The 27,308-nt window shown below is 40.7% G+C and overlaps 2 protein-coding genes and 1 long non-coding RNA gene across 8 annotated transcripts in view; 2 read left to right on the top strand and 1 right to left on the bottom strand.

Annotated features, from left to right (window-relative positions):
- The window catches only part of RNF145 (ring finger protein 145), a 59,920-nt gene extending 57,608 nt beyond the window's left edge, over positions 1 to 2,312 (top strand). For all 6 annotated transcript variants that reach the window (XM_070465723.1, XM_070465722.1, XM_020903304.2 and 3 more), the window contains one exon: positions 707 to 2,312. In XM_070465723.1, the coding sequence (XP_070321824.1) occupies positions 707 to 1,090 (384 nt within the window). In that variant the 3' untranslated portion in view covers positions 1,091 to 2,312. The remainder of the gene's footprint in view (positions 1 to 706) is intronic.
- A 12,475-nt stretch (positions 2,313 to 14,787) lies between these two features.
- LOC110143642 (uncharacterized) lies at positions 14,788 to 20,526 on the bottom strand. Its single transcript, XR_002315634.2, has 3 exons — positions 20,400 to 20,526; positions 20,062 to 20,296; positions 14,788 to 15,772 (listed from the first exon to the last, which is right to left on the bottom strand). It is a non-coding gene; the product is annotated as an uncharacterized lncRNA (long non-coding RNA).
- Positions 19,814 to 27,308, top strand: part of EBF1 (EBF transcription factor 1) — a 422,576-nt gene continuing 415,081 nt past the window's right edge. Inside the window, exons 1-2 of the mRNA XM_020903301.2 lie at positions 19,814 to 19,916; positions 20,469 to 20,750. The gene's annotated coding sequence lies outside the window, so the exon portion shown is untranslated. The remainder of the gene's footprint in view (positions 19,917 to 20,468; positions 20,751 to 27,308) is intronic.

The raw sequence follows: 27,308 nt of genomic DNA, 5'->3' as shown, positions 1-27,308 counted from the left end.
TGCTTATTCCAGTGGTTATTGAACTTAAATGTACATTAAAGTCCCACGGGTGGCCTGCTGTACCTATGGATTTGTGAATGCCATCTTCAGATAGCCAGATCAGAAGGTCTGTGATGGCCCCAGAATGTGCATGGTTAGCAAGCACTCCGGTGATTCTGATGCATGCTGAGAAACACTGGCTTGTATTGTGAAGACTGGGATGTACATCGTCCCTGACGAAGTTGCCACTTCCTTGCCAATACCCTGGTGTTATGTGACTGATTTTGTCTCCTTGCCAATAATCTCATCATGGAATAATCTTTTGAGCTGTGTAGAAGCGAAAAATGGAGAAAGTTCCATGTTCATCAGATTTCCTGAAGTTCTAATTATACTCATGGAGACCCAGTAATCATACTGCTACAGTTTTATACCTTTGTGTTCACAAAAAGACAGAACCCAGTTACATAGGTCGTTTCTTCCTCATGTTTGGTTTTTACTTCCTTTTAGAAATTGCTTAGCCAGTGCTTCTTGTATTGTTTGTATAAAGGGGTCTCTGATGGCAAGAGGATTATTACAAACATACACAGTGAGCTTTATTGTAAGATCTGTGTTACAGATTTTCTGTGGAGAATTTGTAGGAAAGAAAAGTTGGAACTAGAACGCATGTGTAGCGGCAAAGATTTTAGACAATAGACATTCATGACGTGTCTCTTCCCCTGCCTTTTAGGACATGAAATCCGCTGTGATCACACCGTGCAGTCATTTCTTCCACGCAGGCTGCCTCAAAAAGTGGCTGTATGTCCAGGAGACCTGCCCGCTCTGCCACAGCCAGCTCAAGAATGCCTCACAGCTGCCTGGCTTGGGCACCGAGCCGGCCCCACAGCCTCCCGCCGGAGCCGAGCAGCACGCGCTCCAGGGAGGCCCTGAAGCCCCGGGCCAGGAGCGGCCTCGGGGGCCTGGGGCACAAGAAGGTTCTAGGGATAAGGACGAGGGTGTTGCCAGAAGATCAGATAGCCAGGAAGGGACTTGTGAGCCCAAGGAAAATCCTCCTGGTGCAAAAGATGAAGCTCTTCCTGTTGAGGTCCGCCTAGAAGAGAAGCAGCAGGAGTAGCACTTCACCCCTGGAGATGAAGTAACTCACAGTAGAATCCGTGCTCAGATTTGAAGAGCGAATGTATGAGGTGATTAGGCAGGAGACTTGACATTCCAAGGATCTAATCCAGGAAGTGCTCTCAGTGGAGACCACCTGCTTTCATCCCCTTGACACTGGGGGAGAAAGTTTGCAGTGTATGCTAATCAAAATGTATATATCCTATGCTGGTGTTTGGTAGAGGTTTGCCAAGAAGATTCAACCTCAGGAACTTCAGGAACAGCCCCTGATTTGTAAGGGATAAATGAGATTTGAGCATCTGAAAGGGGCTGAAGGAAGGAGGATGACAAGCATGAGGATGGCACAGGAGGCAGCAGGCAGAGGTGGAACTGATCCTTCACTTTCTACGGAACAGGACCGTTCTTGTTACAGAGTATGAGTGGTGACCAGCCCTTTTTTCCCGCCCCCTTTCCCCTCAGTTAATTGGAACTCAGTCAGGTGATTATCTGTACAGCACTGAAATGAAATCAAAGATGTAAAAGCATTGATTGTATTCAAAGATTGAAGCACGCTCATACTTCGTATGTGCTTTGGGGGAGGGGGTGGGTGGGCGCGTGGGCCTTGCGGGTGCATTCATGTAATCCAAGACTCTTGAACTTTATGATGGAGTCTTCAATATTTTGATGTATATGAAACTTTTGTTAATACACTGTATACTGTGTTGGCTGTGTGAAGTAAACTAAAACTCTAATGAACACTTTGGAGTCCACGTTAATGTAGGAGACCAAAGTGGGAAGGGCTTTAGGGCACTGAGAAAGGCCCTGAGTGTACTTTCCAATCCTGTGTAATGTTTAATTCTTGGCAACTGAATCAAAGCAGTGTTAAATTATGGCAATATTTGCACTTTGGGAATGAGTACATAACGTATGATCACACTCTGCAAATGCCACTTTTAAATCTGTTAATAGACTTTGCACCTTTTCTTTGACAAGGTTGTGTCATATTTAAATTTTTACATTCATCATGGCTACAGGTAGAACTAGGGAGGGGGGAATGTAATTTTTTATGGGAATTTTGATATGAAAAGAAACTAGTCATTTATTTATACAATAGGCTTGGCTCAAAAAGTGTTTTTCAACTTGGTATTCCTAATGTGGGATGTGACTTTATTTTATTTTTAGTAGCAGATTTGGATGTAGACTGACATAGCTGAATGTCTTAATAAATTTAAATTTGAAGATAACAGTGTTTTATTCCTGTGGTGATTTTTGTCGTAAAGTGTCTTGCTGAAATTCTTTTCTTAGGAGGTTTTGCTTATCCAACTGGGCTTCTGATCTCTTGATCCCTGTCAGAAAATGCCGGCAGATGGCAAAACTTTTTGACTGAAAAGGATCAGTTCTTTGCAATCTTCTACACTGCTGGCTGGATGAGTTACAAGCAGGAATCAAGACAGGCGGGAGAAACATAACAACCTCAGATATGCAGATGATTCCACTCTCATGGCAGAAAGCGAAGAGGAACTAAAGAGCCTCTTGATGACAGTGAAGGAGTAGAGTGAAAGAGCTGGCTTAAGACTAAATATTAAAAAAATTAAGATCCTGGCATCCACCTCCATCTTGCATGGCAAATAGAAGGGGAAAAGATGGAGGTAGTGATAGCATTTCCTCTTCTTGGGCACCAAAGTCACTGCAGATGGTTACTGCAGCCATGAAATCAGAAGTTGATTGCTTCTTGGCAGGAAAGCAATGACAAACCAGACTGTTGAAAAGCAGAGACATTACTCTGCTGACGAAGGTCTGTATAGTCAAGGCTACAGTCTTCCCACTGGTCAGGTATGGTTGTGAGAACTGGACTGTAAAGAAGGCAGAAAGCCAGAGAATTGATGCCTTCAAATTGGTGCTGGAGAAGACTCCTGAAGTCCTTGGACAGCAAGGAGATCAAACAAATCAATCTTCAGTTCAGTCGCTCAGTTGTGTCCGACTCTGTGACTCCATGGATTGCAGCACACCAGGCTTCCCTGTCCATCACCAACTCCTGGAGCTTGCTCAAACTCATGTCCATCGATTCGGTGATGCTCTCCAACCATCTCATGCTCTGTCACCCACTTCTCCTGCCTTCAATCTTTCCCAGCATCAGGGGTCTTATCCAATGAGTCAGTTCTTCGCATCAGGTGGCCAAAGTATTGGAGCTTTAGCATCAGTCCTTCCAATGAATATTCAGGACTGATTTCCTTTAGGATTGATTGGTTTGATCTTGCAGTTCAAGGGCCTCTCAAGAGTCTTCTCTAACACCACAGTTCAAAAGCATCCATTCTTCCGTGCTCAGCTTTCTTTATAGTCCTATTCTCACATCCATACATGACTACTGGAAAAACCATAGCTTTGACTAGACAGACCTTTGTTGGTGAAGTAATGTCTGTTTTTTAAAATGCTGTCTAGGTTGGTCATAGCTTTTCTTCCAAGGAGCAAGTGTCTTAATTTCATGGCTGCAGTCACCAGCTGCAGTGATTTTGGAGCCCCCCAAAAATAAAATCTCCCAAATCAATCTTAAGGGAGATCAACCCTGAATATTCACTGGAAGGACTGATGATGAAGCTCTAGTATTTTGGTCATCTGATTCGAAATAGATGACTCACTGGAAAAGTCCCTGATGCTGGGAAAGATTGAGGGCAGGAGAAGAGGGCGTCAGAGGATGAGATGGCTGGATGGGCATCACTGATGCAATGAACATGAACTTGGGCAAACTCTAGGAGATGGTGAGGGACAGGGAGGCCTGGCATGTTGCAGTCCATGGGGTTGCAAAGAGACAAGACTGGGCAACTGAACACCACCACCACCACCAGTGGTAGCAAATCTAGCTCTGCATCAGAAATATCTAGGAAGCTTTTTTTTTTTTTTTTTTTTAATCTATGGAGCTTTTAAAAACATTCTGAACCCTACTTCCCAGGTGGTACTAGTGGTAAAGAAGCTGCCTGTCAGTGTAGGAGATGCCAGAGACAAGGGTTTGATCCCTGGGTTGGGAATATTCCCTGGAAGAGGACATGACAACCCACTCCAGTATTCTTGCCTGGGGAACCCCATGGACAGAAGAGTCTGGTGGGCTACGGTCCATAGGGTCGCAGAGTCGGACATGACTGAAGTGACTTAGCATGCATTCACAAACTCCACTTCAGGCTTACTGAGTCAACAATCTTTGGGGTACCCGAGAACATGCAATTTCATAACTTCCTTCGTAATTCTATCCAACTAGCCCAACACCAGAATGGTTTTACATTTAGAAAGGAAGTGGCTAGACCAGAAGCAATTTCTCTCCAGGAAGTTTCACTGTCCTGGCGATCCTGGTGAGGCAGAAAACAGAGCAGATGGCTCCCTCTGGTGGTGTAGTGAGGCTGTTGAACGTAGAGGCGATCTCGAATTTAAAACCGATTTAAACAGATTCAAATCGGTTTAAACCGATTTAAATCGAATTAAACCGATTCAGACGTTAAGCTTCCTGGTGCCTTGTTTGAAGGAATAAGAATGAATGTGAAACTAAAATTATTTATGGCACAGTGAACTCGGCCATCCTTTGGCATCCAAGTTTGCTCTCATGTAGACATAAAAGTTCTCAGATGTCTTTATGAAAATGGGGACTTCTTTGTCATCAGTTTCACAGTACACTTTTTAACTTCCTAAGAGCACAGAGACCCCAGCTCTACTTACCAAGTCACATGAGCCACTCAGTTCAGCAGCCTGGTGGACAAATAACACAAATAACAATACCAACAGATAATACCAACAAATATCAGTGCGTATCCTTTGGTTTCAGTTAGGAGAGCAAGACTACGTTGCAGTAACCCCTCAAGACATCAGTGCTTCAGAACAAAGGTTTAGGACAAACACCGCGGAAGTGTGTGGTGTGCAGAGGTGAAGCTGCTGTGTTTGCGCAGGCGCTCGGGTATCGAGGCTGAAAGAACCATCACCGTCTCGAACCTGCCTGATGGTGACGGCAAAGCAGAAGGTTCTGGAAGGCTGTCCGTCCTCCTCCCGGCAGTGGACCCAGGTCTTTTCTGCTTACCACCCCATGGCCACGGCTGTGGTCCCATCCACACAAGAGACTGTGGAAGTTCAATCTTCCTCCTGGGCCTGGAAAGAGAAGGCATCAGTTGTGCCGATGACTGCCACACCTTGGTTGAAGCAACACTTAATTTCTTATTTACACATTATGTAAACTTTGGGAATACACCTGTGAATGGTTCAACGTATACCCATTGAGAACCTCTCTGACTTAATTTGTTCCTTGTTTTAATATGCTGGGACAGTGGCACTGTGTGATGCCATCCGTATTTCAAATTTCTATTTTCCGGTCATTTTTAAAATGTGTCTTCAGCACACAGCCAGACATTTGACTTAGGAGGAAGATATATAGTTTAACCACCTAGATTATACTACTCAGGAGAAAACCAGAAAATTAGATTCAATTTCCCTTCTATGATCCTTGATCAAATTAAGTGAGAAAATGGATCTTGTCTGCTTGATTGCCATTGTTTTTTAGATAATGCATATGTCTTTCCACTCATCTGTTTTCTCTTAATAATGTTATCACCATATGAACTTTGACATCAAAATTAGTCCTACACAACTGAAACTGTCATTCTAGTTAGCAACATGTATTTCCACTTTGTGTTGCTTTGCGCTTTCTTCATGTACAACTGTTGTCCTAGTGATCTAAATCTTGCTATTTGCACAGTGCGTCTCTAGAGGCCTGGTTTTCCAACTGAACATGAGCGTCCCTGAAATCACTCATTAAGTCTTCTGTGTTTTCTCTTAAGAACATGCCCTGTTTTCATGAGCCTTTTACGTTGGAAACACTGCTTTCCCAGAAGGTTTTGACATATGTCAAATTGTGAATAGAAACGGTTAATGCAGAAGGAAAAAATTTTCAGTTTCCAGGTTTAATTGGAAGAGCTTTTCTCTTTGCCTGTGGTAAAGGGACAAGAACCTTACAGAGATTTAAGTATTACTACAGAGATTTAAGTATTACTAAATCATGGGCCGGGCTAGGGAGGTGGGGGGGGGGGGGGAATGTTAAAGAAAAAGTTTTACATTCTAGTTGCTGCTTCTCTGGCTTTCATAAAAAAAGAATTTTTCAAGTTTTAGAGTCCTGGCAAGTTGAAAACAGGAATTAATTATAAGGTTTTGATTTTTTTTTTTAATGCTGCATGATTAAAAAAAACCTATTTCTTCATTTTTTCAACACTATTTGGAAAGTAAAGAATTTAAAAAGAACAAAAATCACCCATAATCTCACTTTTGGAATTAGTCTCTTCAAAGTTGCCTTTACATTCAGTGATAGCAAAACTAGGGGCATTGACAAACACTGCCTACCCAAGAGTCTCTTTCACTTCTCTTTTTGAAGTCCACTGCCTATCATTCAAGTTTCTGAAATTACAATACATTCCAAACAATTTTGTAATTTATCAGTTAAGGCACACCTGTTTCTCCCACCTCTGAAGTAGGTAATACCCCCTTTAAAAATAGGCTTGTATTTGTAGGTAGTACTTACTTAGAAAATAATAAAAAATACTAAGAGTAGTTTATAGAACTAGTGACTGTGGCCACTCAGAGAACTACTTTCTTTCCTTCAGTGGACTGGGCATTTGATTGCAGTATGGTTGAGAATAAAAGGTAGGATGTTTCCAGTGAAGACAAAAAACCTGCAGTTAACCACACTCCTGGTGTCCTGTTTCTCTTCCCTGTTCTTACTGACACTAAACTTAGTGCTCCTCTCTTAATCTATTTTTTATAAATGTTAGCTAATTGACCCTTAATTTTTATTTCTAAATAGATATAATCAACTCCTTGCATTGCTACTGTGTTATACATTCTAAGGTAAGAGAATGGCCTCTGACTTGCAGGAAATAATCAACTCCTTGAATGTAGATGAAATTCTGAGTCAGTTCTAGATGGAATATTCTATTATTTTCCAAGTGACAACTTGCCATACTGAAGTCATCTCTCCAGTTGGCATTAAACCTACTAATTTCCTTTGATGATCCTTTATCTGCCCTCCTGAATTCAGGGAAGTAGGCAGCAGAAGTGAGGAGAGGAGCCTAGAGAAAAGGCAGACGCTCTGGGCTTTAATTTTTACTCCATTTCAAGCTGTGTGATCATTGGCCAGTCTTTGTTTTTTTCTGGTTTTCAACCTCATCTGAAAGAATCATCATTCTGCTCTTAAAATTTTGCCCATCTGTATTTTTAATCTTTACCACTGATGGAGTGGTGAGCTTCATGTATTTTTTTTTTAATTCGATGTGCCAAATATTAAACTTTAAGGTTTGGTTGGCCACTGTATTCTCAGTGCCTGGCACAGGGCTAGAGCCTCGCCACACCTCCTGAGTCAACAAAGGAACTTAGTATGCAGCACCCGTATAAGCCCTGCAGCTAAAAAATGGCAGAGAATTCTGCTCTAGAGGCAGAGAGCATTACATTATGTGTCTGCCAGAAGTAATTTCTGCCAGATAATAATTTTTGATTAACTGAATTCTAGATCTAGAACTCAGAACTTGTAAGACAGAACTTCAGATATTCAGGTGAAATCTTTGCTGATGAATTTTGCTTTCTCTGTTGTTGTTGGGCCACAATGGTGCATTTTTAGATGATGTTTTAAAAAAGCATTTGAATTATTTGCCAATCATTTAAAAATGATAAGACTATACATACAAACTCAATTTCTAGCTTCTTTTGGAAAATCAGAAGAACTGGCCACCTGGGGTTACACATTCCCACCTGGCGGCAGTTGTCAGAAGTTGAGGTGGGACGAGTGGGCTTTCCAATCCACCCTAGATACTCTCTCCACCACCACCTGCTCTAGAAAATTAGATTGTAATAATCAAAACCCTCTGTTCACATGAGAGATGCTGTGATGAGTGGGCAAGTTTGGCTTCTTCTTTAAGAAAACCACACAGTGCAAATATTCTGCGTTTGTCAAAGAATCGGGATAAATCTGGAGTTTATTTGTGACAGTGTAGAATCTACATTTTCATTTTCCTTTAATTACATTAGTCAATAAGAAAAGTGTTTCAATGGAATGTATTTTGAGTTTGGATCTACACCTGAATTTTGCATTGTTGATACCACCAAATTTTTATAGTGTCTCCCCATTTTTGTCAGGCATTAGAAGCAGGTGGAAAGCTTATGAAAAATGTAAGTGCCTGGGCCCACCCCATACCTTCTGATTGGGTAGGTTTGGGATGGAGTCTGAGTAGTTACCTTTTTACAAATTTTACAGATAATTCTGATCCCATTGGAAGATGAGAACTGTTGATCTGGAGCAAATACTCCTGCTCTTTTGGTGAGTGTGTGTGCGGGGGGGAGGGGGTCCCTTGCTTTTGGAACCACTGCTTTTACAGAAGATTCTTAGAGAAGAAACAGACATGAAGACGTTTGTCTCTTAGGAACACTTGCGGTTAAGGCTCACAGCTATATAACAGCCTATAGGGCTTCTGCAGTGAAGCAATAAAGTCTGGTGGGCAAGTCAGCACAGGTGCACGCGTGAGAGCTAGGCTACCAACCACTTTGGTTGACTAACCACCCAGAAATGTCTGGAACTATTTATATTTAAGGTAAAACATCATCAGTTTCTTTCCCACAAGCATACAGAATTAAAGAACCATAGAATTTTTGGAGGTAAACCAACCTTCAGAGATTTCGATCATTTGTCCTATTTTATAAGAGAGAAAACTAACCACCTGTCTAAGCCCACGCAGTTGATGGCAAAGCCGGAAATAGTGTTTGGATCTCTTGAATTCCAGTCTGGGGCTCTCTCCATTATACCTGCTCACCTCAAAACAATATCCAAATATCCGTATCTGTTATGGTGCATTCATAAGAGTTGTTTCATTACATTTGAAGGTATTATATGTAAACTTTGATGAAAAGATGAAAGAGTGAGAACTTCAGGGGTATGATAAAATTTAAAACAGTCAATGTGACATCAAAATGTTGGTGAATTGTTTTAAAAGGGAAAAGAATGAATAAATAAAAGTTGGGGTGCAGGATAAATCTTTTTTAAATCAAGAACTGCTTTTTAAAGGTTTTTAAAGTTTATTTCTGGCTGCTGTGTGTCTTTGTGCAGGCCTCCTCTAGTTGCCACAAGCAGGGGTTCCTCTCTAGTTGCCGTGTGCGGGCTTCTCACTGGAGTGGTTTCTCTCGTAGAGTAGGGGCTCTAGGGCGTGTGGGCTTAGCAGCTGTAACTCCTGGGCTCTGGAGTGCAGATTCAGTATCTGTGGCACATGGGCTTAGCTGCCCAGGGGCGTGTGGGACCAGGGATCGACCAGGATTGAACCCATGTCCCCTGTATTGGCAGGCAGATTCTTAACCACTGGACCACCATGGAATCCCAGAATAAATCCTAATACATGGCAAGCCACAGTTCATCAAGACATGAAAGTTGGAAGCTGCTGGCTATAGAATGTCCTTGTACCAGTTATTTGGGAAATGCTGTCCATGTAGTTAGAACCACAAATCATGCAGACCCTGTGATCACACTGCTTATAAGAACAAATGGGAAATATTTGAGACTGGGAGTCAAGTCTGGGTTTATATTTGAAATAAAACTGCTTCCTTCCCAAGATAAGTATTACATCGCTCAGAGAGACAACACATGAAGGATAGATAGGTGTAAACGTTATAAATTCCTGTCTTCTCTCTAGTTGTTTAATAAATCTTTTCCAAAGCCTTCCCTAAATTACCCTGAAACTCCTCCCTAAATGAAGCACAGTGTTTTATGTTTGTAAAAACCAAATGTTTTGCACTTCTCAAATATAAGTGAGGGGAAGGAAGCCACTTAACTGAGTTACCTTGTATCATAAGAACATTTAAAACTTTCAATCTGTATCTCATACTACAGCCAGCCTTTACCTGGTAGGCTCTTAGGGGTTTAGGTTTTGTCATTTCTTTCTCATTTAAGAAAAAAAAAAAGCAAATAATAGCTCAAAGAGATGATATATAAGAAATGCATTTGTGTCTAGGGTGGGAAGCAACAGCCAAAGGACACTTGGTTATTTGGCAAGAAGATATTTGTATATAAAAAGACAGAAAGCAGTGTTATTTGGGGATTACCCAGTGGTTCACACAGATGGTAAAGTTAAGAGTCCTTTTACTGAAATATGGAACAGACACTTCCTGGGCCACAAAGTTTGAAAACACAAGATAACATTTTGTTTTGTTAGATGCACACATTTTACATTATACTCTGAAGACAGAGGTGGGGGGTGTTCGGGGGTTCAGGTGCTGCATGATGTCTAAAGACATCACGTCTTTAGAATCCAATGTGGAGGCACAATTGATAAAACGCCATGGATATCATAGGAGGTGGACTTTGACAGTCCCCTGCTAACCGTGTCCAGCATGGTGGTAAGGGGATCCGTGTGTGCACAATCACTTCACTGAGCCACCCAATCCTTTTAGTGGCTACTGCCCTGTAGTTATTTATTTAAATTTATTTTTAATTGCAGGATAAGGCTTTATATGCTGTGTTGGTTTCTGCTGCACAACAATGTGAGTCAGCTCTAAGTATACATACACCCCTCCCACTCCCCTGCTATCCCACCCCTCTGGGGCATCACAGAGCTCCGAGGCTCCCTGTGTTATACACAGCTTCCCGCCTACCTTGGATTTAAAGAGACTTAGATAGGTTCTGAGAATCAAGAAACTGAATCCCCTCTCTTTCCCCTTAAACTTTGTCACCCAAGTCCTTATGAATACCTGCTTTCTATTTAACTGAGCTCCTGGTCCATGTTTTCTAAACCTCTGACACGTTTATCCCTAAGTAGCACTACATCCTTTTTTCTCATATTCTCCAAATAAATAATGGCTAACTCTTGCCCTCTGTAAGATTCACTTTTAATCCCTTTCCATGAAACAAACTCCTTAACTCCTTACACCCATCTGTTGAGGTAGGTACTATCATCCCCATTTTCCAGATGATGAAACTGAGGCACAGAGGAGTCCAGTTATCTGCTCAGAGTTCAAAGTGCTAAGTATTTGAACACAGGCAGCTGGCTTCAGAATCTGCTTAACTATTACATTATGGTGCATGCCTTTACACAGACACATGCTTTTAGAAATTTTTATTCTTATCCTTAAAATCAGTGGAGGTGATAAGGAAGACATCTCAAGGCTTACTTCCTGGATGCTTCTCTGTGTTGGGGGCTTTGGAGGTTTCATTTGTTCAGAAGCTTACAGATGATCTCCATCAAACAACACCTGTGTTCTTTATTATGGACAACTCATATTTCCTCAGTTCTGTGTAAGGTGCTGTAGAAACACAGTCCCAAATATTATACCATCTTACCACACAGCTAATAAGTTCTAGAACTGCAGTTCTAACCCATGGCTGTTTAGTTACAAAGCCCAAAATTAATCTTTTATTTTTATTTTTATACAATGTTCACATCAACTTCCCCCCAAACCCAGTAAGTCACTCGCTATGATTGTATCCTCACCAGTATTCATTTTCTGTTCCTTTTAAGATGGGGATATTTATATTTCAGAGCAATTTTTTTCATAGCCAACTTCTTCTATTCCAAATTAAGAGTAATCACAGCTGGCTGGTTGGATAAAGTCTGCATAAAAATCTTTTTTTACATGATGATATTAAGTGTATGAGCTTTTATAAAATATGTGTGTTTTTTGAGGGATTCTTCAGACATCTGGAGAATTTAAACTAGTAATTTATAATAGATTTCCTTGACTGGCAAGATAATTCCCTAATGGAAAAAGCAGGCATTTATCTCAAACTGTAAGCAGCAGTGGAAAGAACACTGAGACTTGGAAATTTTCAAGCCTGTAGTGCAAATTGGTGTTTACCTTGCTCTCTTTTTTTGTTCATTTGTTAATAAACAAGACATGAAAATTCCTTAAGGGCTTTCTTGGTGACTCAGTGGTAAAAAATCCACCTGCCAATGCAGGAGACATGGGTTTGATCCCTGGGTGGGGAAGATCCCACCTGCTGAGGGGTGACTAAGCCCATGTGCCATCACTACTGAGCCTTTGCCCTAGACCCCAGGAACCGCAGCTGCGGTTCCACCCATGGAAATTACCAAGGCCTGCATGCCCACGGATAGTATCTCCACAACAAGAGAAGCCACCTCAATGAGAAGCCTGCATATTGCAACAAAGTTCCTGCTTGCCACATCTAGAGAAAAAGCCTTCACAGCAATGAGGACCCAAGCATAGCCAAAAACAAATAATTTAAAAAACTTCCTTAAAGCCTTATTTTACCCTTTTTATCATTACTATTTTGACAAAAATTTTATACTTACAGAAAAGTTGCTAGCATAGTACAAAGAATCTCTGTGTACCCTTCAATGAGATTCACCAATTGTTCACACTTTGCCGCATTTGTTTATCATTTTCTATCTCAATGCACATGTAATATTATGACTTTTTGAACCACTTAAAAATAAGCTGCAGATATAATGCTGACTTAGCCCTAAATATTTTAAAGTATATTTCCTAAGACAAGGATGTTTTCTCACATAATCACAGTAAAATGATCAAGATAGAATTTAACACACTTATAGTATCATTATTTAATCCATACTAAGTGATTTACAAGATTATTCAAATTTGATCAATTATCCCCAAAAGTCTTTTATAGCTAAACTGCATCTGGAATTGGACTTTGCATTGACCCATCATAGCTCTTCAGTCTCCTTAATTTACAGCAGTTTCTTATACTTTTTTGACTTTCATGACGTTTGTATTGTTGAAGAGAAATAAATAACAATAGCAATAGATTATAGATTATGTCTAGTAAACACTATGATTTATAATAGAGACATGAATATATAGCCTACAACATAGCTAACATATATAATATGTGTACCATTCATGCAATACATGGGCTTCTCAGGTGGCACTAGCAGTAAAGAACCCGCCTGCCAATGCAGGAGACACGAGAGACATGGGTTTGATCCCTGGGTCAGGCAGATCCCTTGGAGGAGGGCATGGCAACCCACTCCAGTATTCTTTCCTGGAGAATCCCATGGACAGAGGAACCTGGCAGGCTACAGACCATAGTTTTACAAAGAGTTAGGCACGACCACAGCGACTTAGCACATATAATGCATAAATGAATGTACTCATGAATTCTTTCATAATCTATAATCTATTGGGAATAGGTCTTCACATGAGAGGCAACAATACAGGCAAAACCCCAGAGGCAAGAGAAAGCATAGTTAGTTGAGAACCTAATGAAGTTTTTTGTGTTTGCACTGTCCAATATGGTAGCCATATTGGATATCTATACATATAACCTATTGTATAGATGATAGATGATGTAAGAACTCATGAGTCCATACTAAGAAATAAATATAAACATAAATAAATAAGCAAATAGGAAAATAACATCTTTCAGTAAAATAATAACTAAAACAAATGTAAGAAGGAATAACAGAATTATGAAATTACCATTTTGCAACCCTTATGAGTAGTAACAGATTCAGTCAAGAATCACCAATGAATACTAAAACTAGTGGATTAAAGTTTGAGAAGGAAAAAGACATTTATATAGCCTCAAAATATCACTTCATAACTCATTTATGAATTAGAAAGGGACAGACAGTGACTTTCCAGTGGGTAAACCAAGTCGTCAAAGTTTATATTCACCAGTGATGGAACAAACCATCTTCATATGCTTCTCAGTATGATGCATTAAGGAAGGCACAACTTTATGTACACGATATTCCCGTTAAAAATTAATTCTACTTATGAGAAAGCAGACAAATCCCAAAGGAGGAATGTTCTACAAAACAATATTTGCTTTTTAATGACAAGCTTGCTTAAACCGAGAATTGCAAGGAAAGTTGCATTATCAATGAGCACCACTAGATGTCACTGTGGTTCTTCAAGTTACACAAGTTTTATCCATCTTAATAAAGAATCTATCCTTTGTCGCCTGCTTCAGTATTCTGACATCCTTGTGGACTAGATACATTTAGCCAATTCCACACATATAGCTTTGGAGAGGCCTACAAGTTAAATAACAGTATAGCACTGGAGGAGGAGGTAGCAAGCTTAGATTAAAGATCGTCTTTGCTGTTACAGGCTGTACCGTCCATTCTCCGGCTATTCCTGCCCTGTCTTTGGGGCTTTTACAAGGAGAGGGGATTCAGATTGTCTGCTCTTAGCCTCCTCTAGCTCTGACAGTCTTATGATTTTACATTGATATTTTCTTAACTAAAATCACTTCAGTGCCTCTTACAAGGTTTTTGCCTAACCCACACTGGACCCACACTGGTTTTCTTTCCTTCACCTTGTATTCTCATCTGTCTGATGTTTGTCTTTAAGTTGACTCTGTTTGTATAAATGTAAGTAAAGAAAAAAAATTACAGGCCAATCACAAATGGAAACCAGTTCACTTGCCATAAATAGAGGGTAACAACAAAAATAAATACACTAAAAATAACATAATGTAATTAAATTTGAGCTGGATGCTGTCATCAACCAAAGGCTCAGAGTCTGTGGCCTGTTCTGTTTTTCCTTTTCAAAGGAAGGTTTGAAGGTGTTAAAGATGAAGACAGACTGCCCAGAGATGTTCCTTGTGATATAAGTGAAAAAACAGAAACTTAGAAGACCTTTCTCTCTGCACAGTTTAGTATTATTTAATTCTGTATCCACAAAACTAACCACAAAGCTTCACATATATAAAATCAGTTCCATGCTCTCATAAGCTTTTCTAAGTCATATTATTTTCTCTATTCCTCCTTTCTTCCTTCCTTCTTCCGCTTCTTTCTTAATTTTTGTTTCTTCAATATTTCTAATAGATCAGAAAGTATCATTAGAAATCATACATTATTGTTTTCTTCAGTCCATATTTAAGGTTTCATTTTATTTTGATATCCCTTTCAGTTTAGTATTGGTTTAGCTTCGCTTCCGTGTTTATTTAAATTTTCTTTTATATTCAGTCTTCTTCCATTTAAAACACTCACTCCCCTTTTAACATAGGAGATGATATATACCCTTCTGCTGTCAATGTCGAAGCAATTATATGCCACCAAATGGCTTGTGATTTGGCATCTTCTCCTGATAAAGGCTTATGATAGATAGGATGTGGCAGAGGTCAGGAATTCTGCTGAGTACAACCTGAGGGTATGCTTCAAATTGCTTGAGCTTTATCCAAATCCCCTAGGACACAATCAGAAAACTGGTCCCCTTCAATTTTGGTGTGGAGCTTTTTTTTCTTCATTCTTCACAGAGATTCAGAGTGAAGATGTCTTAGGCTGAGCCACATAATTGCACCCCTTACTCCCTAACGTTAGTGTAGCCGTTCCTGCTTTGTATAATCTGTTATAATTACTGATTTTTCTGGCCACAATTAGCATAGTGGTTTTTTGTAGGAGCAGAGACAATTTCTTAGCTACCCAATGTTACTAAATAATTTAAAAGGGGGAAGACAAAGAACTTCTATCAGATGTGTTTTATTTTCTTAAACCTGTGTCGCCATTAAGGAAAACCATGACAAGATAAAGAAATCAGGAGATTCAAAAAGATCAACACACCAGTTATTTGCCACAGTATAAAAGTTATTTCTTTTTCTCATTCTCTTTTCTTGGTGAGATGGGTTTAATTTGCCATTAGAAGCCCCAAATCTGAGAATTCAGTTTCCATGTTCACCAAAACAGAATGCTTTTTCTCTTGCATGAGACACTGTTCCTATCTGTAAAAAAAAAAAAAAAAAAAAAACAACACTAGATAGAGATCTTTTCAGAAGAAATTTTCATAAAAGGTTGATTTTGAGTCAATAGAAACTTTTTTCTCTACCAAATTCTGTAAAACTATATTCTTACCCACCCCAATTCAGAATGCGAAACCCCTGTTTTTCTTTTTTCAGTATTCATCACTGTAACTCTGCTGAGATTCAAACCCAGGTGAGCAGATATCAAAGAGTTCATGAGATATACAAAGCATGATTTCTTCTGGTGAGAGACCTACTTGAGACTTGCTAAGGAATTATTCAGGTTTCCTCTAACCTCATTTGTTTCTGATACTGATGAACGCTTGTGATTCCATTATCCTCTTGATGTTTACAGATTCCTGCCCCCAGCTCCCTCCTCCAGCATTCACTCAATTGTTTTATTCTGTGTTGACATCAGTCTTAATGGATGATGGTATTCTGGCAGAATCTCCTTCCAAGGTTTTCAAGATCACTAGTAAGTGTACTTTGAGCCCATTTCTGGAACTATATCCCCAGTGTGTCCTTAGAGCTACAAATTATACTTTGGTTCATTGTTTTAAAGTGTCTAGAGCCAGCATGTCTGTTTGAGATACTGAGCTAAGTATTGTCTTCCCAGCACATCTATAACTATTGATTCCTATGAGAGAGGCCTAATTATATCTGTGCTTATCTTCGGACCACAGCATCGAAAGAGGCTTTAAAGATCTATTTATCCCATCTGGTGCCCAGGTCCTCACTGTATCAGCCTTCTGTAGCTGGAGTAGTAGAAACCGGTTTTGGGCAAGTTATGTATGTGTCAGTCCAGATCTCCCAATTTATCCCCCTCCATTCCCCTAGTAATCATAAGTTTACTTCCTACATCAATGACTCTACTTCTGTAAATAAGTTCATTTGTACCTCCCCTTTTTTAGATTTCACATTTAAGTGATAACACATGATATCTGTCTTTCTGTGACTTACTTTATTCAGTATGACAATCTCTCGGTCCATCCATGTTGCTGCAAATGGCGTTATTTTATTCTTTTTATGGCTGAGTAATATTACACTGTGTACATGTACCACATCTTCTTTATCCATTTCTCGTTGATGGACATTTAGGTTGCTTCCATATCCTGGCTATTGTAAATAGTGTGTAATGAATATTGGGGTGTATATGTATTTTGAATTATATTTTCTCCAGGTATGTGCCCAGGAGAGGGATTGCTGGGTCATATGGTAGTTCTATTTTTAGTTTTTAAGAAATGTCCATTCTGTTCTCCATAGTGGCTGTACTAACACTTTCCCTTTCATACATTATGACCAAGTGGGATTTATAACTGAAGTGTTGGGGTGATTTAACATGCACTTCTGTAGGGTATATACCTAGCAGTGGAATTTCTGGATTACAGAGTAAAAGATTTTGTAGATAATGCCAGACTGCTTTCCAAGGTGGTTGTAATCATTAGCAGTATATGAAAGCTCCTATGTATATTAAGCAGCACTCAGTATGATCAGACTTTTAAATTTCTGCCTATTTGATGGGTATAGTGATATCTTATTTGGGTTTTATTTTGTATTTGCCTAAATCCTAATAAAGGTGAGTACTTTCTTGTCTATGTATTGGTCATTTGAATATCTTCTCTGTATGTGTGTGAAATGCAGTTAAAGTTTATAAATACTAGTAATAGGTAACAATCTATTGAATGTTGGCTATGTTCTAGGCACTGTAAAATTGCTTGATATAGATTCATTTTATCATCACTATAACCCTGGGAGGTAGGTGCTATTAATTATCTGTATCAAATGCTTTCTCTGATATTTGATGAGAATATGATTTTTTTAATCTATTAATGAGGTGAATTATATTACTTTGTTTTTATTATGCTACATGTGTGAGTACTTAGTCACTCAGTCATGTCCAACTCTTTGTGACCCCATGGACTCTAACCTGCCAGGCTTCTCCATCCATGGGATTCTCCAGGCAAGAATATTGGAGTGGGTTGCCATGCCCTCCTCCAAGGGATCTTCCCAACCCAGGGATGGAACTCAGGTCTCCTGCGTTGCAGACAGATTCTTTACATTCTGAGTCACCAGAGAAGCCCCTTAATATGCTGCATCAACATTAAAATCTTTGTATATATTGTCAATTCAATTTATTAATATTTTTTTAAAATAAAAAAGTCTGTGTTCACTAATAAGATTAGCCTGCAATGGTCCTGTCCTTATTAGGTTTTGGTGTCAATATTATTTTTAATTTTTTATTATTTATTATTTTTAATTTTGAGTATTCATTATCCAGTTCACTTCTTCTACTAGTTTGGAAGTAACACCCTAGTTCTACAATGTTTGTTCTTACATTGTTTCTGGGTTGAATTGTATCCCTGCCCCAAATCTAAAGGATTTATTGAAGTCATAGCTATTGATGCTTATGAATGTGACCTAGTTTGGAAATAGGGTATTAAAGATGTAATCAAATTAAGGTGAGGTCATCAGGGTGGCCCCTACTCCAATATGCTGCTGCTGCTAAGTTGCTTCAGCCGTGTCCAACTCGGTGCGACCCCACAGACAGCAGCCCACCAGGCTCCGCTGTCCCACTCCAATATGACGGGTGTTATAAAAAGAGATGACAGGGACTGCCCTGGCTGTCCAGTGGTTAACACTCTGCCTTGCCAATGCAGGGGGTGCAGGTTTGATTCCTGGTCAGGGAACTAAGATCCCACATACCTCGTGGTGAAGCCAAAAGATAAAAAACAAACCAATAAAAAAGATGACAAGGACACAGAGGAGGAAGATGGCTCTGTGAAGCCTGGGCTAGGAAAGGATGGATTCTTCCCTAGAGTCTTCAGAGAGATACTGGGCCTTCCAGCACCTTAATTTTGGATTTCTACCCTTCAGCGCAACTTTGCAGATGGTGCTAGTGGTGAAGAACTCGCTTGCTAATGCAGGAGATGTAAGAGATGTGGGTTCAATCCCTGGGTCAGGAAGACCCCCTGGAGGAGGGCATGGCAACCCACTGCAGTATTCTTGCTGGGAAATCCCATGGACAGAGGAGCCTGGAGGGCGACAGTCCGCGGGGTCACAGAGTCAGACCCGACTGGAGAGACTTAGCACAGCACGCACGCTTCAGAACTGTGGGGATAAATCTCTATTGTTCTAAGTCACTCAGTTTGTGGTGTTTTGTTATGTAAGTCCTACAAACCTAATACACCTCAAAAATACAAACTGCATAATTATCCTACCCAGGTCTAGAAGTCATCAGAAACATTACCTTTTCTTGGACAGATAATGAACATAAAAAACTACCAATAAGGACCTTTTTATTATTTCATTTCCCCAACTCCAAGCCTTAGGCTTTTGTTGTCTAATACTTTGCCAATCTCTTTTTACCCCCACTAGAAATTTTCATTACCGTTTTACACAGCTGGTACTTATTTAACCACATTCTTTACTTTGTTGGTTTCACAAACTTTCTTGCATCTTGGATCAATTTTTTTTTTTTTAAATATATCACTGTCTTTCTGCCTGAAGCATATCAAGAGAGCTCCTATAGTGAGACTCTGATGGTGAAAAATTCAAGTTTAAATTGTCTTTCACGCGGTGTATTAGTAGAATTTTATGGTGGCAGTTATTTCCTTTTGATACTTTGCTGATGCCAGTCCATTGTTTTTTAAAAAATAATTAAAAATTTAACTGATGTGTAGCTGATTTGTTGTTGTTGAGTTGCCAAGTTGTATCCCGCTTTTCAAGACGACATGGACTGCAGCAGGCCAGGCCTCCCTGTCCCTCACTATCTCCAAGAGTTTGCCCCAGTTCATGTCCATTGAACTGGCTGATTTACAATGTACTACTTTAGTTATATATTGCCCCCAGCTCCAGCTAGTGACTGTTCTAACCCTTAAGCCAAAACGGTTCCACCTGCTAGCTTACGAAAGGGAAGCGCGTCCTGGCGATCGTTAATCTGAGGGGCTACAACGGATGTAACCCAGCTGCGGGTTTCTTTGGTAACTGATGAACCAGCCTGACGTCACTTCCCCCTGCAAATGGCAGCCTCTTTCTGTCCTGCGTAGCGAAGCTTGTCCCTATGTTCTGCCTGCTGTCTGCCATTATGCGATGCGGTGTGGCTCCACGACCCTTTTGCTTTGGATGCGTAAGCTCCCCTATCTCAGTGGTCCCCAACTTTTTTGGCACCTGGGACTGATTTCCTGGAACACAGTTTTCCCATGGACCGGGGTGGGAGGGCAGGGATGGTGGAGAGGAGTCGGGGGGATGGGGAGCGGCAGATCACTGCTTACCTCCTGCTGTTCGGCCTGGTTCCTGAGTCCTCGGCTTGGGATTTGGGGACCCCTGCCCTATTTAGTAAATCATTTATGCCCCTCTCGTGGTCTCCTGGCTCTTTCTTCCATCTCAGACCTGGGCAAGTACGCGCCTTGCTGCCGCTTGCAGCCCAGCAACCACGTAGTGACTCAGTACTTTTATAGATCATACTCCATTTAAAGTCATTACAAAATAGTGGCTGTATTTCCTGTGCTGTGAAATATATCCTTGTTGTTTACTTTATATATAGTAACTTGTCTTAATCCTCAACCCCTATCTCTCCCCTCACCCCTTCCCTCTTCCCACTGGTACCCACTAGTTTGTTCTCTGTATCTGTCAGTATGCTTCTGTTTTGTTATATACATTGGTTTGTTTTATTTTTTAGGTTCCACATGTTGGCAAGGATGTGGAGCAGAAGGAACCCTGTTGGTGGGATTCTAAATTCTGAAGTTACTATGGGAAATAGTATGGAGGTTCCTCAGAAAACTCAAAATCGAACTACCATGTGACCCAGCAATTCCACTGCTGGGTATATATCCAAAGCAGATGAAAACACTAATTCAAAAAGATACATGCATCCCAAACTTCAGCATTGTTTACATTAGTCAAGATATGAAAGCAAGATATGAAAGTGTCCATCAGCAGATGAATGGATCAAGAAGATGTGGTATGTATATATACAGTGGAATATTACTTAGCTCGAAAAAATGAAAATTTAGCATTTGCAGCAACACAGATGGACCTAGAGAGAATTATGCTTAGTGAAGTAAGTAAAAGGAAAACAGAAAAATGCCTTCCTTCATTACTACTGAGACAGCAGTTGACTGTTGGTTAGAGGTCAGTCTAACTGTCAGTCTTTGAAGGTCTTTTTTACTCTTAGAATTTTTCTCTACATCTTTGTTATTTTTTGTAATTTTACTGTCATGAATCTAGTTGCAAATTTTTGTTTTTTTTTATTTATTTCTTCGATTTTATTTGACATACAGCATAACAACGTGACATTCATGTATGATGCAAAATGATTACCATCATGTTTAGTCCATCACTTCAAACAGTGACAAGTTTTTCACCTTGTGATAACTTTTAGGATCTACTTTGTTAGCAATCTATTTTTATTTATTAGCATAGGGTTTCTTGGATCTCTTTGACCCATAGATGAATGCATTTCTTCAGTTCTGAAAAATTCTCAGCCGTTTTCTTTCCAGCCATTTCTTCTGCCTTATCCTCTCTTTCTAGGACTCAATCAGATGCATGTTAGCTCTCTTACTATGTGTCTTACTCTCTTTAAAATTTTTTTCTACTCCATGTTTCGTGCTTGATAGTTTATTCTAATTTATTTTTAGCATACATTTATATCTTATAATTTACATGTAAAACTAGGTAGTTTTATAACTAAAATATATCTAATTAATGAGTTCATTAATTCTCCCTATATTTTATCCAAATCTGCTGTTAAACTCATTCACTGATTTTTTTTTTTAATCTTCTCTCTAAACTTGCCTCTCTTGCTCTGCCCTCAGCTCTAGTATTCTGAGTGCTGGCTCAAATGCAAGCTCAGGGATTGACAGAGTCTAACTGAGAGTCAGTTGGTTAGAAAACAGGACCCATAAACCTAGGCTCATCCTTTCTGAAGAGAAGTATAATTGAGCTCTATAGTGTGCAGGAGGGTTGGTGGGGGAGGACAGAGCTGAGTGAAGGAAGGAAAAGGCTGTACACTGGTGCCATTGACATCAAGGTGAGTGGGTGTTGCGCTGTAGCTGCCACAGAGCAGCGTTCGGCCGAGGGTTACATTAATAAAGATACTGTCCCTGGAATGGGGAGCTTCTCTACACCAGTCATTCAGCTAATCTTTGTTGTGTGTCGGATGTTTTATACAGTATTTTTGCATCTAGGAAACCTCAGTGAACTAGAAACAAACAGTGCTGGCTTCATATGGTCTATTGGTAAGGGGCAGAGTGTATACTATGAGCAGAGTAAATGAAGGAAAGTTGGTAAATGCTTTAAAGAAGGTGATTCTGAGTCTAAGTGTGTGGGAAGAGGGAAGAGGGCTGTTGTGATCAGTGTGGGATTCACTGAGAAGGGGACCTTTGAGAATACATCGAAGGACCTGAATCATCCAAGAGGGATGTCTGGGGGATGTTCTTTCCAGACAGGTAGGATCTTCAGCGCAAGTGTATTTGCACTAGAGGAATGTGCCTGTGTCCATTCCCTGCATTTTTAACACTGGGTATTTTAATATTTGTTTACAACAGCTCTATTCATTTCTTTTTCCAGTTTACTATGACAAATTTGATAGTTCCCTATAACATAATCTGTTTCCTATCATATGCCTGTTTTCTGCAGATATTTTCAAGTTTGTCATTTATTTCTTTAAGCCTGGTGACGAAGGTGGTGTTTTAGCCCGTTTGAGGAGAGTGCATGTCTGAGGAGAGTGGAGCTGTGTTTCTGCTTTTCTGCTTCCTTTTGTTTCTTCTAGGTCTCACCGGGGACTGGTGCTTCTTTCTGTGCCTGCTGGCCTCCTTTGCCTTTGTAGACTTGCTGGTAGGGGAAGCAGAGCCTGGCACAGGTGCTCCTGCCCCCGGGAGAAGCTTGGGGTTCATTCCATCAGACTTCGGTCACTCCCACTTGGGTGTCACCTTAAACCATTTTCACAGTTTGAGATTGCTTAGCCAGCTTCCCAGGTGTCTCAGTGGTAAAGAATACGTCTGCCACTTCAGGAGACATGGGTATGATTCCTGGATCAGGAAGATCCCCTGGAGAAGGAAATGGCAAGCCACTCCAGTGTTCTTGCCTGGATAATCCCATGGACAGGGGAGCCTGGAAGGCTACAGTCCACAGAGTTGTAAAGAGTCAGATGTGACTGAGCAACAAACAGCCAGCTCAGGTTGTGAGTTACTGGATGTCAGTCTTCCTGAGGCAGAGTCTGGGTCCCAAAGGCCCCCAGTTTAGGGGAAAGAGAGAGAGGTTTCCACTAACTTTGCTCTGACATTGAAAATGCAGCTTTTTATCTTTCTTTTTTTTAATAAAAGCTTTTTGAAACCCCAACTTAAAGTGAGCACCTCGCCTGGGCTTTGTGCGCTGACCTTTGCGGCCCCTCTCCTCACGTAGCCCGTGAGCAGAAGCCTGAGTCAACAGTAACCGGAAATGCTTGCAGGCATAAGCGCTTCCAAAATTCTACTTATCTCTCTGCTTTCTCCAAAAATTGGCCTGGGGACTCCTGACTGCCATTTGGGCTCCTCAGGTCTTTTCAGGAGACGTTGGCAGTTTTGAAACCAATGTGTGCAGGGTGTGTGTGTGCAGCGGGGAGTGATCTGAATGATGTAGCTGCTTTGAGTGGAAACTGGAAGCTCAGTGATGTTGTTTGTAGTCTCTCATATCCTTAAACGTGTCCAAGTTGGCATGGGGTCCCCAGAACATAGAGGAATTTGGGTGCTTAAATGCTTGGAAGTGCTATACACATGGCCGTGGACCAGCACAAGGGAAAATGCACTTTGTTTAAACTTCTTACCTAATTCCATCTGTTCAAGAATATGGTTCAAATCTTTACTAGACAACTGCTTGCATGTCTCAAGGGTCTATGACTTCCACAAGTCTTAATACAAGAAGCTGAGTGTATATGGTCTTTTTAAGTGTTAACATAGTTACTGAAGAGAAAATAGATGCATCTGTGCAAATGATCAGGCTTAAGAATAGAAGCCTTTAAAGACACACAATTGAGAAATCAACGGTTGCTCTTATTTATTAGGAATACAAGCCATTTTACATTTTAAAAATATCAGTTTTCTCATACATACTTACATGCAAACTTAATGAAATAGAATATTTTCATTAAAATGTTTAAAAATAGCCCTGTTATTGAAATTTGGACTGTTGTGAAGACTAAAAAAAATATAGCTCAAATTATAAAGCATTTGTTTTGAGGACATAAGTGTACTCATTGTCCTGTGCTTATCATATTGTAAAGTTTAAAATCCTTGTGAAAATTGCCAGTGTCAGCTTTCCTACTGATGTGGCACACAGATTTCAAAATCCAGTCTTTATTCTGTTTTATAGTACGTTTTGAAGGACAAAGTCCATCACAGAAAAAAATTTTTTCTTTTTCTTATACAACACATGTGTTCATGCCATTCAGTTTTAGACTATAAACAGTGAGTTGATTGGGCTTCCCAGATGGTACAGTGTTAAAGAATCTGTTTGCCAATGCAGGAGGCACAAGGGAAATGGGTTTGATCCCTGGGTTGGGAAAAGCCCTTGGAGTAGAAAATGGCAAGCTGCTCCAGTATTCTTGCCTGAAAAGTTTCATGAACTGAGGAGCCTGGGGGGGGTTGCAAAGAGTCAGATAAGACTGAGCACAACAGCAGGGTGAGTTGATTGTTTTCCATTTTTTAAAAAGTGAGATAATAATGGCCTTATGTACATATCATAGAAAAGTTATTTCCTTTCCCTGCGGGTTCCAGCAGTGATGATGAAGTCAGAGCTGGGCCCTGAATGCAGGTTGTGGGGTCTTGCCAGGGCCCAAGGCCATGGTGTGAAATGTCTGGGGCTTCCTTTCTTGTGCAAGAAGCCAGGTGGACTCAGCCCTTTCTGACTCCAGGTCCTCTAGATGACCTACCTCAAGTTCCAGATGACCCTTGAGTCGCTGACGCAGATCATGATGGGTGATCTTCCACACTGATTTTTGCACATTTACTCAGAAATTGAAATCTAGAGGGGAACGCATAGAGGCAGAGTGAGGGAGGGGCAGTGTGGCCGAGGGTGGGGGCCTGGGATTGAACATTGTTTCACTGCTTAACACAAATGCTGTCTCAGTTTTCTGCCTCAGTTTCCTCACTTGTCGGGGAAGAATAAGGACTATTTTCACCTCATGGATTGACTCTGAGGAAAAAATGAGATCATTAAGTGGAAGGAATTAAGTCATTGGAATATATAAAAAGTGCTCAATAAATGTTTGATATTAATATTCAGACACGAGATATGTTTTGCACAGATTTGGTTAACTCACCTGGGGAGACTAATATTCTTGAGAGAGAGTTTTGAATGTAGTTCAGAAATAATTAAATGCCTTCCTTGATTGAAATAGAAGGGCAATTAAGACGATGAAGCATTTTTCTCTGTGTTATCTAGGACATATTTTTCTCATTTTCCTCTTGTTATGGGAAAATTTGAAACTCACACAAAGTGGTGACAGATTACTCATCCTAAGGTTAATTGTTCCCCAACAAATACATTTCAAGTAGGGAAGGTGGGTGAGTTTCCACAGGTTTCAGAATCCAGTTTTGGGCAGCACCAAGTCTGAGACTCGCATAGCTATGGGTTTCTGGTGTGGCCAGCATAGGATTTTGAAAAGGTTTTTTTAAACTCCTGAGGTCTCAGGCTCCCCGACTATAATGAGGGGTAAAAGTACGACACTGCAGTGATGGTATAGGCATGGTGATAGGCTATCAATGTGCTATTACATTGTAGCTGAGCTACAACTCAAAGCTGACTTTGCAGTGTGTTCCAGGGGCTTATTTATTATAAGAGGGAGCAAATTGTTCACATAAAATGAACCAATCCAGCAAGTTCTGTTTACTTCTTGCAAGCAAACTGTCTCCCAAATGTTGTCTCTGGTTACCTGGGATGGGGTACAAACAACCCAGATATGTGTCTAGGAATAGGGTGATGGGATGGAGAGAGGGGACAGAGATGGGTTAGAAAATCAGAGCTGTTGCACTCATTAATCCCCATGCACATGATTTTTATTTAATGGTGTTTTATTTGTTTTACTAACATGTGGAAGTCTTTGTGACAGATGAATAACCCACAGTCCCTGTTTTCAAAGGAATGTAGGGCAGAAGAGGAATTTATGTGGTTGGGTATGATATCTGTTGGTTTAAAACACCAGGAGCAGGACTTCCCCAACAGTTGAGTGGTTAAGACTCCACCTTCTGCTGCAGGGGACATGAGTTCAATCCCTGGTCAGGGAACTAAGGAACCGCATGCCATGAGATGTGGCCAAAAATTAAAAAAACCAAAACCTAAGGATCTTCCAGGATGAATCAGAAACTGGCCACTGTACACGGAGGGCAAGGAGAGACTGAATAAAGAGGCAGACCACTCCAGAGTGGCAGGTGGCAGGTTTGATAAGTAGGAGAACTTAATGTGAGTCTTGTCTAGGGTGGCCACAGATGAGCAGATCTCTGCACCTGCCTGTTGAAATCTTAAAAGTTTGGGTGGAAACCTTAATGGGATTCAGTCACCTATCCCATCCAGGTGGTCTCCACAACACACTGCTGACTCAAGGCCATGTCCTTGAAGACAGTTCCCGCTGTGGGAATGGAGGGCAAATGTTTCAAGCACCGGCGAGTGGGTGAGGAGCCTCTGATTGCCCTGGTTCATCTTGAGGGTCAGCAAGTGGTCACATCCTCTGCATGACCTCCTCTAAAAATGTCAGAGTAGGCTAACACCGACACAACCCTAAAATCCCTTATGAGTTGACATAAGAGAAGGTTATTCTTGCTTGTACTAAAGTGTATTTCCTCAGGCAGTTTTAGGAACCCAGATTCCTTTCATCCTAGAGCAGGGGTCAGCAAGCTTGGCTCATGGGTGAAATACTGTTTCTGTCATATTTTTTTGTAAATAAAGTTTTATTGGAACACAGTCACATCCATTTGTGTGTATTTGAGCTTTTTAGCTGTTCTCATGCTGCAACGACAGTGAGTACCTGTGACAGAGGGAGCAGAGCCCGTGAACCTGAAAATGTGAACTCTCAACACGCCACAGAGAAAGTCTGTTAAGCCTTGCCTTAGAGCTTTGGAATCTTGTCTCAGATTCTCTGATTCAGCTTACAAAAGAGGGAAGAGGAGTGGAAGGTTCTGTGGGAGGTGTTGATAAGCTGTATCTGGAAAGGGCTTCCATCAATCCACCTGCATTCATTGGCCAGCGCTCAGTCAGAGACAGTACCCAGCTGCTTGGGCAGGAGAGACATGCAGTCTTAGAAATGGCCCAGGGGGAAACCTGTAGCAGTTCTACACAGACTCATGCTGTGTGAGACTCTCCCATTTACTCTCTTTCCTTTTTTCCTCAAAACAGTTGTTTAATAAGTACAGTATTCCTTTGTGGATGAGGTACCTGAGGTTCAGAGAGGTTAAGCAACTTGCTTCAAGGTCACCCAGTATCAAGATAGTGGGAGTGGGGATTTGAGAGTCAGGATATCTTGCTCTGAAACTTGCACTATTCTCTCTGA

This window comes from Odocoileus virginianus, chromosome 3, assembly GCF_023699985.2.
Source record: "Odocoileus virginianus isolate 20LAN1187 ecotype Illinois chromosome 3, Ovbor_1.2, whole genome shotgun sequence".
In the NCBI taxonomy this organism is placed as follows: Eukaryota; Metazoa; Chordata; class Mammalia; order Artiodactyla; family Cervidae; genus Odocoileus; species Odocoileus virginianus.
Note: the sequence above shows the minus strand (reverse complement) of the source record. Positions and strands in the feature narration are given on the sequence as shown.